Source organism: Lithobates pipiens, unplaced genomic scaffold (genome assembly GCF_037356315.1).
Source record: "Lithobates pipiens isolate NorthernLeopardFrog02 unplaced genomic scaffold, aLitPip1_a1.2 Scaffold_19, whole genome shotgun sequence".
In the NCBI taxonomy this organism is placed as follows: domain Eukaryota; kingdom Metazoa; phylum Chordata; class Amphibia; order Anura; family Ranidae; genus Lithobates; species Lithobates pipiens.
Window position 1 is genome coordinate 250,093,368 of NW_027507764.1, and position 10,944 is coordinate 250,104,311.

Sequence of the window (10,944 nt, forward strand, 5' to 3'; positions counted from 1 at the left end):
TGCACTTATGCTTTAAAATAATATTTAATCATATATGTCACTGAGAGCACATTAAAACTTCCATTTAAATTACTCTGTTATGAACACTTTGCAGTGGAAATATGTGATTTTATATTAACATTTATATTAGTGTACCTGGAAGCTGCATCAGTAGGTCTCCATAATACTGTCTGCCTGAAATATAAACATTTTTAACCTCAGGTAGGTACCTTCAGATTATATTGCATATACGATAGCTTAACAACTCTAGATAATTAACCAATCTACTCTATTACTTAGTTAATTAGTAGTTTATCTAAGCACAAATGTCTTGAAGATTCTCTCTTGAAAAGTATTCCGTAAATTAGATCAGTATGGTTATAGTAATATATGTATGTTTGTGGATCCATAGGTTTAGAGTCAACCATGGGATTGGCAATACAAGACAACAATTTCTATTTTGATTGTTACCGATGCTTTCTTTATTTTGTGAAAGAAATAAAAAGATATGCAATAAAAAAAGGATACATACTAATAATCTGTTATATCCTTTATATCTCCAAATACATTTTAATGATTATCTTATTGCAGAGAAAAGAGATTGTGGATCTTTGACAGTACAAATTATTTATTTAAGAGTTATACACTGAACACTGTCCCTAGAAAATTTCTTTGATTACTTACAGCAATGCCTTCCCATTTTGTATGGTCCTGGATAATACATTGTACACTTTTGGTTAATAAACAGAATCTATTCCGTTATGAAAATGGTCATGGGAACTGATTCTGGTTACATGCACCTCTTCTTGCTTCTTGCAAGGGCAATAAAATTTTATCAAATGCTTTAAATGTATTCTGAATTTGATCCCAACAAAAGCATAAAAAATAGGGTTCAGGAAACAATGCGAAAGTGCTATTTTTTCACTAACATATTTTGCATAGTCAATACTTTTAACCAATTCACATTCCATAATAATTTGTTGGTGGTGAAATGATTGTAACAAGATGGTAACATTATAAGGTGTCCAGCTGAAAAAGTATACCAGAACAATAATAAGAATGAGTCTAACTGGTTTGTGGTTCCGTTGTGATCGAGATTGCTGTAATGTCCTTATAATTTTATAATAACAGAATATGACAGAAAAGAAGGCAAGTAGAAAGAAGATATTTTGTTGACAGTGGCTTACCAACACAGGGAATACTTGATCATATTCACATTTGTTAAGATCACCATTTGTACTATGTACTTGAAAGATCATCACAGGGACTGAAGCAGCTATGCTTATTAACCAGGCAAGCACAGTGATCAGAATTCCAAACAAAGGTTTTTTGGCTTTTAAAGCAGACAGTGGATCCACAACTGCAAGATAACGATGATACGTAAGAAATGTCAAGAAGATAAGTCCACTGTAAAATCCTATGGAGAAAAGGATGTTGAATACTTTGCAAGCCATAGCTCCAAATACCCATCCTTGACTGTGGTAGACAGTAAAAATTGGCAGACAGAATGTTAAAATCAGGTCCGCGATAGACAGATTAAATATAAAAATGTTCGTAAGTGACTCCAGACTTTCATATTTGATTATAATCCAGAGGACAAGGCAATTTCCAATGATCCCAAAAATAAAAAAAATGGGGTTTAAAATGTTTGTTAAAAGAGTTACAAACATTTTAACATCCTCTTTGTTGCATGGTGGGACTATGAAAGAATCGTAATCAGATGTATACTCTGAAAATGTAGTTGTTTCCATCATAGATTTCTTCCTTTTTCTTTTACCTATGTTAATAAGAAAAAAAATAGATTTTATAGTTTTTCAGCAAGCAGTTACTAGTTTCCTAAAGATCGATATGGTCTTACCCTTTACAAAGATGAAGGAACTAAAAGTGAAGTGACTGTTGCATTTGATAGAAGTGTTGTAACTTCTTCTTCTTTTTTTTTTTTTGCAGCTACATTGAGAGAAAGTAGGCCTTCAAATGCTATTTTTGGTTCTGCATTTGGTCTTTGGTGGAATACTGAGAGCAAAATGGTAAAATGTATATACTGTACTGTATATACATGTACAGTATCTCACAAAAGTGAGTACACCCCTCACATTTTTGTAAATATTTTATTATTTCTTTTCATGTGACAACACTGAAGAAATGACACTTTGCTACAATATAAAGTAGTGAGTGTACAGCTTGTATAACAGTGTAAATTTTGGCCATCTTGGAGGTGTGTTTGGATTCGTTATCATGTTGGAATACTGCCCTGCGGCACAGTCTCTGAAGGAAGGGGATCATGCTCTGCTTCAGTATGTCACAGTACATGTTGGCATTCATGGTTCCCTGAATGAGCTGTAGCACCCCATTGCCGGCAGCACTCATGTAGCCCCAGACCATGACACTCCCACCACCGTGCTTGACTGTAGGTAAGACACATTTGATTTTGTACTCCTCACCTGTTTGCCGCCACACACGTTTGACACCATCTGAACCAAATAAGTTTATCTTGGTCTCATCAGACCACAGGACATGGTTCCAGTAATCTCCTTAGTCTGTTTGACTTCAACAAACTGCGGCCTTTCTTGTGGATAATCTTTGGAAGAGGCTTCCTTCTGGAACGACAGCCATGCAGACCAATTTGATGCAGTGTGTGGTGTATGGTCTGAGCACTGACAGGCTGCCCCACCCCTTCAACCTCTGTAGCAATGTTGGCAGCACTCCTATGTCTATTTCCCAAAGACAACCTCTGGATATGATGCTGAGCACATGCACTCAACTTCTTTGGTCGACCAAGAAAAGGCCTGTTTTGAGTGGAACCTGTCCTGTTTAACCACTGAATGGTCTTGGCCACCATGGTGCAGCTCAGTTCCAGGGTCTTGGCAATCTTGTTATAGCCTAGGCCATCTTTTTTTCAGATCCTCAGAGAGTTCTTTGCCATGTGGTGTCATGTTGAACTTCCAGTGACCAGTATGAGAGAGTGAGAGCGATAACACCAAATTTAACACACCTGCTCCCGATTCACACCTGAGATCCTGTTAGCCCTTGTACACACAGTGGGACATTCCGACAGCAAAATCCGTCGGATTTTGTCCGACGGATTTTGTCCGAAACTGGTGTTGCATACACACAGTTGGACAAAGTTGTCTGAAAATCCGATCGTTCGTAACATGATGACGTTATTTAGTTACGACGGGACTACATTCAGGCTAGTAGCCAATAGCTTTGGTCTAGGAATTTGATCTGAGCATGCGTGGCACTTTGTCCAATCGGAATCCTCTACTAACGGATCATGTTGTCGGAAAATTTTTATATCCAGCTCTCAAAATTTGTTGGTCGGACATTCTGAAAAGTCAGATGAAGGCCCCACACCGTGTGTACAAGGGCTAACACTAAGCCCCCGTACATAGGTATTTTTGCTGTTTTTTTTTGCCTTTTTTAACAACAGTGCAAACCCAAGTTCTGAGCAAGATGAGGTGACAGTCTCTTCTTCAGATAATCTTATTATGTTGTCGGTCTGCTACACACACACCTTGTTTTTGGTTATAATGTATGTAGTGCATTATTGACAAAAATATTGCTAATTTTCAGCACCATGGCAGAAATATGGGGGATCATGAAAATGGCATGATTGGGGAAAATTAAACATCACTGTGGGTGTTATTTACTAAAGGCACATCCACTATGCACTACAAGTGCACTGCAAAAGTGTACCTGAAACTGCACTTGGAGTGCAAAGTGGATTTGCCACATGTGAATGTGCTTTGAGTAAAAAGTGAAATTATCAACAATGTGTGGCTTCCCTTTTCAATGCGCAAAAGCACTATTTGGAGTAAAGTTGTTGGTTTCTGTGGCAATGGGTGTTATTTACTAAAGGCAAATCCACTTTGCACTCCAAGTGCAGTTTCAGGTACACTTTTGCAGTGCACTTGTAGTGCATAGTGGATGTGCCTTTAGTAAATAACACCCATTGCCACAGAAACCAACAACTTTACTCCAAATACTGCTTTTGCGCATTGAAAAGGGAAGCCACACATTGTTGATAATTTCACTTTTTACTCAAAGCACATTCACATGTGCATTTAGAAAAGGGTTTTACAACAAACCAACATATTTGGTGTATAGAAAACATTATTTTGGGTAACATTTTTATAACTTGGCGTTTTTGTGTAGACAGGCATGTATCAAAGCATAACATACAGTACACAGGAACTTACAAAGTTCAACTTTGAAAAGTGAAGACAATATCAGACATGAGTATGTACAAACTGTGCTGATATTGCCTTCATCAGATGGGGTGTCACCCCTGGAAAAGCCAAATTTGGAAGATGCACACACATTGAGAATCCAAAAGTGGCCAGTTTCTTCTTGATCCCATGCCTAATGTCAACATGTGCTATCTCCCATCATGGGGTATCAATGTACATGTTTTGGGGGTGCAACCCCTTCATCTCAGCCACATTAGTAGCAAGGAAGGGGTTGCACCCACAAAACACGTACATTGATCCCCCATGATAGGAGATAGTATACGTTGACACACTGTGTGCATCTTCCAAATTTGGCTTTTTGAAAAATATTAAAGTTTTTGGGAAAAATAAAAAACGATGTTAGCTAGTTTATGGTGTTTCAGACTCTCCCCAAAACATCAATGATGTTCTTCATTTTCTGTTGAACATCATTGATGTTTTTCTGTATATTCTCTAAATCGCGATTGCACCCCATTATCTCCTCAATGAGGATCTGGGCACTTTCACTGGTAAAATGTGATTCTTCTTCCACATCACCTAAAAAAACAAACACACCATGTATTATAAATATGCAGACATACATTGATTAGCTTACCGGAAGCTGTGGTCTCCGACACTCACCTGTTGAGATGACAATTTGTCCAACTTCAAGAATCTCTCCTTGCTCCTCCTCCTCTGCTTCTGGTGTTGGTATTTCCTCTTCTTTGGGAGGTGTGGGGTCCCTGGTGTCCTCACACGTCCCGAGTCTTCTCTCCCCTATGAGAATGTAAAAATGGAATACTTAGCAGGCAGAGGGCAGAAATAGGAATGTGAAACATTGCTTGGAAGTGTTGTACAATTGTGTTTTTTGCCACAGTTCAAAGGTGAGAACATTATTTTTGACACTTTCTAAAGCTGGAATACTTACTTGTAGTGTGAACAAATGTAGTGAAATGTAAATTGGGAAAACATCGTTTTTGGAGTGGGCTAACGAACGATGTTTATTACGAACGATTGAACCCATGAACTTGAAAGTGGCCATTTTAAACTGTACAACATTAAATCAAAGCACATGGAGCAGTATGCAAGCAATAATAATAATAATATGAACACACGACAACTTCTTACTTTTTTGAAGAACTCACTTGATCCTTCTGTACTGATCGTGCTCCCTCAGTTTCAGGTCTGACCAGCGTTTTCTCAGTTGATCCTTGGATCGTCGTACCCCAAAATTCTTCTGAAGACTCTTCACAACTTTAGTCATGATCTTGGCCTTTCTAATATTTGGGTTTGGGTAAGGTCCATACTTCCCATCATAGCCGTTCCTCTTCAATATGTCCACCATCTCCAACATCTCTCCAAAAGACATATTTGAGGCCATTAAATCTTCTCCCCCAGGATCGGGACGTTTCAGGCTCCGGGCTTTCCTCGCCCTCCTCCTCATTAGTGGAACTATGATTGCTCACCTGCGTTGTCTCCACCATGTGCTCTCCCCACTGCGTCAAAAGAGAAGGGGTGGGGAATAATCTAGAAAGAACGTCAGGGGCAGGCAGAGTTTCACGCATGCGCACTGTATATAAAACGCAACACGCGTGTGTTGTACGTACAATCTGTGAACAGAGGGAGAAGCTGACACGCCGATCGTGCAAACGAAGGTACAATTTTTAACTTGGTACATCACTAGCCTATACTGCTTCTAGATTGAGGCCTGTATTGGGACAAGATTTAGTCGAGTTTAGCCTAACATTAGGGTTTGTCTTGTGTTGTGTCTTGTAGAGATTATGGATGGGTTTAATGACCACAGTTTCCTCCCTCTGTTCATCGATAAGTACAGGGAGCTGCCCTGCCTGTGGCAATCTACGCATCCACATTACAGTAACAAATTAAAGAGGCAGGCAGCGATGGAGAAACTGGTTGAGTTTCTGAAGGGCAGACCCAGGGCAGACATCAACTATTTAAGAACAAAAATTGGTGGCCTCAGGAGTACATATCTGAGGGTGCGGAAGAAGGTGCTGCAGTCCATGCAAACTGGAGCTGCAGCAGATGACGTTTATGTCCCCAGGCTGTGGTATTATGACATAATGCATTTTTTGTCAGACGCCCAACCTGGGCCTTCCACTCAGGAAAAACTGGGGGAGCTTGAGCCAGGTATAGTATTGTTCTACATATTTTGGGAGCAAAAATTAATGATGTTAACTTGATTTTTGCTCTCTAATTGCTGATTTTAGAAAGTGTTTCACATATCAATAGACAGTAGTGGCCAAAACCTTTGGGCCAAGAATGAAAAATGCTGGGCTCAGAATGATAGTCTTTTGTATTAGTTAACAATTTGCAACAGTCTTGAGCTGAAAATTGTGTGTGTGTTTGATGAACCAAAAACTAAAACGATGTCCCTTTTTCATACACAGGAAGACCTCAGCCAGGAAGAGGAGGGTGGGCAATGCAGCAGCCAGGAGGTGGCTGTGGAAAGTGGCAGCCAGGAGGAGGCAGGGGTAAGCGGCAGCCAAGTTGTGGGCGAGGGCGGAGGAGCCTGACTGATTCACAGGTCCCTCCCCTCCGCCTTCCACGCAAAAGGGCCAGAAAGGGGGAATGTGGAGGAGTCGGCTCTGAAGCTGATCTGGGAGGCTTCAGTGGCCCTCAAAGCCACCCCCACATATCAAGAGGCCTTTGCCGCCTTGGCTGCCTGCAAACTCCAGCAAATGGAGGAGGGGCAACAGATCTTGTGTGAGGAGCTAATTATCCACACCCTCAACAAGGGGCTGTTGGGCCCAATCACGCAAATAACACACTTGGCCCATGCCCCTCCTCCTCCTCCTCCTCCTCCTCCTTCTGCCACACCTCCAGCACCACAGCCATGGCCTGGAAGGAAGACCAGAGTGTGATAACCTGGGTTCAGTCTGGTCTGACAGAAGATGCAGCCTCTTGTAGGACCACAGCCTGGGAACATAGATGCCATCTGCTGCTGTTCCGGGTTTCTTGGACTTCATGATTAGACTACTCTCCCTCAGATATGTACTCCTCAGGCCACCAATTTTGGCGTTTAAATAGTTGATGTGTGCCCTGGGGGCCAAAGGCTTCGCTAATCTGCCCAGTTTTTGCAGCGCTGCCTCCCTCTTTATTTGTTACTGACACCTAAATAAACGTTTTTTGTGGTTGAAGAAATACTTGCGTATGTGTTTTACTTCAAAAAGGACAGTTTATTTGTGAGTAGGCAGGTACATTTCAAAAACACAAAGTCAAACGAATAACAAGGGGCACCAACACCAAACAACCTCCTGTTGATTAAAAAAGAAAACAATAAATGAAAAAGATAATAATGGTGTTGTGGTAAGTTGACACACAAAAATGCAAAGATGAGAAAACTGTCAAAAAGGGAGATGTTGATTAAAAAAACCAACCACAAAATTATAAAAAAAATTTATAAAAATAAGATTGGGGAGATGTGACGAATTAAAATATTGTATTGATGAAATTAGTAAAAAGAATAAAGAAATACGTTTGGGAGAAGTGTGTGTGAATATGAGCAGCAAAACAACTTCATTCTTGTAGAATTTTTAACATTGCAGCATGACGAATGTGCTATATCGATTACGAGTGGTAGTTTTACCTGACCGAGCGCTTCCGTCTCAGAATTTTATTGTGAGCATGCGTGGCACCTTGTCCGTCGGACTAGGCTACACACGGTCGTAACTGACGTGATCGGATCATGTTGTCGGAAAATTTTATAGCCCAGCTTGGTCCATCAGATATTCCGACGGAAACAGTCCGATGGAGCCCACACACTGTCGGATTATCCGACAACACGGTCCTATCGGACATTGTCCATCGAAATGTCTGACCGTGTGTACAAGGGCTAACGAATCACACAATGGGGGAATGACTAATTGGACCCAATTTGGACATTTCCACTTAGGGGTGTACTCATGTTTGTTGCCAGCGGTTTAGGGATTAATGGCTGTGTGTTGAGTTATTTTGAGGGTACAGAAAATGTACACTGTTAAATAAGCTGTACACTTAATACTTTACATTGTAGCAAGGTGTAATTTCTTTAGTATTGTCACATGAAAAGATAGAATAAAATATTTACAAAAATGTGAGGGGTGTATGTATCCCTGGTTATAGACCTCATACAGTCATACAGTTTAGAGAATTGCCATAGTTTCTCGCCTCAAATGCAAGTGGTTCAGCTCTCATCTGATTACCATTCCACCTGTAATTCATCTTTCTTTTACAAACTATTTAAAAAGTAGTCAAACGGTACAAAATAACAGGACCATAAGCTGATCATAAAGAGAAAAGGGTACAAAGTAAATTCATCCAGAACAATGTCATAATGACATATCTCTGACCATACAGTTTGCCTCCAATTTTTTTTTTACATTTGTTCGTATCACATTTTATGTATATGTATATATATATATATATATATATATATATATATATATATATATATATATATATCCAAGGCTTCTGCATACCTCTCTTCCAAAACTTACATATTCATTATTTCTTATAAATATTCCATCTTAAATAATCAAGAGTGTTTCTTCAGAAATCTTTCAAATGACGTCCTTCTTCAGACTTAGAAAACCACATATTCTTTGGATTCACATTTCCATTGCAGTCACAATATAAAGGGACTACATGCAATATAATTTGTCCATACTCATCACTTAATTATACTGTACCTCAAGTGTACCAATTCTAACCGTGCACCGTGAAGGACCACTATGAATTAATAATCAATAACTGAGTTATTGTTGCCACCATAAACAATAAAATCATAAACGATACCCAAAAATATATGCAGTTCCAGGTGGGGTAGCACTATAACATCATTCTTTGACTAAATAATAATATATACAACAAATTAATAACACTAATGTCCATGCATGATTTAATGCAAATCAATAAAACTCCCAATAAATGATAAGAAAAAAAGGGTTAAAACAATTCTTCATGCATTACATTCTCCTCCACAATTCACCTAGTGACTGTGTAAATACCACTCCCTGCATGGCCTGCACTCACCAGACTGTAATGATTTTCACTTCTAGTTCTGATAATGACGTCACTTCTGGTTGCTGTACAGTCATGACCAGCGCGTTTCGCTCCTGCGACCTCATCCAAGTCGTGAGGACGAAACTTGTCAGGGCATGACTGCACAGCAACCGGAAGTGGCATCATATGCCACACTAGAAGTGACAAGCCAGAAGTGATGGTGCAATAGTCTGGGTGAGACACTGATGCTATTGGCTAGTGCTGGCCTATTTTCTCTAGCACTAGCAGCTCTGGGGGCGGGAGTTATCTTTTGTTGGTTTCCTAAAATATCTTTTGATTTTCATTGCTTGTGAGTACTATTTTAATGGAGACTGAGTGAATAAAAATGTTTTAGCAATATTACAATATTGGGACCTCTTTCTTTTCCCTGCTGTTATGCGGCCTCATTAGGAAAGGTGGAGTGGAAGACCCAGTTGGTGATTGACAAGGTGGTATGTATTAAAAAACTGTGCTTTGCCTATATTGACAGTGAAAGGCAGTACAGTCTGTTGAGCGAAGAGTCTTCGGGGAGAGGAATTCACACAGTCAGCAATAATCACTAGCAATAATCACTGCATTCTTCTGGCAGGAATGGCTCCCCCCTACCGGTAGAACAAAATAGCTCTGTGTGTGTGTGTGTGTGTGTGTGTGTGTGTGTGTGTGTGTGTGTGTGTGTGTGTGTGTGTGTGTGTGTGTGTGTGTGCGCATTCCAAAAAATGCTGTACAACTGGCATTTTTTTTTAAAGATTTGTTTAAAGAGTCATTACTTGTATTTGTTTGTATTAGAAAAAGAGGATCCCCCTGTACTCACTTCTGCTAGGTAACAAAAAATACCTATAATCTAATAAAAGCAGAAGTCACTAGTTACATGCATTATTTAAACTTGCTTTGAGAACTTAACAAATTTGAATGCAGTGTCATGTATTTTTGGTTTTCCAGCATTTAAGGACTTTTTTCAATTACATCTTTATAATTTATTATTATATTATACTTTATTATTATATTCTTTATTATTATATTGTAGCACTAAATTATCTGAGCTTTGCACAATTCAGCTGGAATACCTGCATTAGATTTATTTGTCTGTTTTCTGACCCCACAAAGTTAAAATGCAGAAAATGTTGGGTAAAAGCCAAGACCTTTTACTGAATCCATAAAAAGAGCTGATCAGTACTTAGCTCCAGGGAGATAACACTACAGTGCTAAAATAGAAAAGAACAAAAAAGCATGAATAAAAATAATAGGCCCTGTCTCAGATTTGTCAAAGCCTTGGATACGGATCTGCAGCGAATAATGCTTGCCAATAGGCTAATAATACCAAGTCTTGTAGTTTAGTCATCCTTTAACCACTTCAGCTCCGGACCAATAAACACCTTAAGGACCAGAGGTCTTTTTGCAATTTCGCACTGCGCTGCTTTAACTGGTAATTGCGCGGTCATGCAATATTGCACCCAAACGAAATTTGCGTCCTTTTCTTCCCACAAATAGAGCTTTCTTTTGATGGTATTTGATTGCCTCTGCGATTTTTTTTTTTTTTGCGATATAAATGGAAAAAGAGCGAAAATTTTTAAAAAAAAAGATATTTTCTTCTTTTTGTTATAAGAAAAATCGAATAAACTAAATTTTAGTCATACATTGAGGGCAAAATTTATTCAGCCACATGTCTTTAGTAAAAAAAATGTCAATAAGCGTATATTTTTTGGTTTGCGCAAAAGTT

At 39.2% G+C, this 10,944-nt stretch overlaps 1 protein-coding gene across 1 annotated transcript; it reads right to left on the reverse strand.

The window, feature by feature from the left end:
- Positions 1–589: 589 nt before the first annotated feature.
- XCR1 (X-C motif chemokine receptor 1) lies at positions 590–1,910 on the reverse strand. Its single transcript, XM_077493943.1, has 2 exons — positions 1,838–1,910; positions 590–1,756 (listed from the first exon to the last, which is right to left on the reverse strand). Exon 2 carries the CDS (start codon positions 1,731–1,733, stop codon positions 717–719), a length of 1,017 nt encoding a protein of 338 aa, XP_077350069.1. The 5' UTR covers positions 1,734–1,756; positions 1,838–1,910; the 3' UTR covers positions 590–716.
- Positions 1,911–10,944: the final 9,034 nt, after the last annotated feature.

What these genes read in the sequence shown, in the direction of transcription:
- XCR1 (XM_077493943.1), bottom strand. Translation starts at nt 1,733, where the DNA reads ATGATGGAAACAACTACATTTTCAGAGTATACATCTGATTACGATTCT.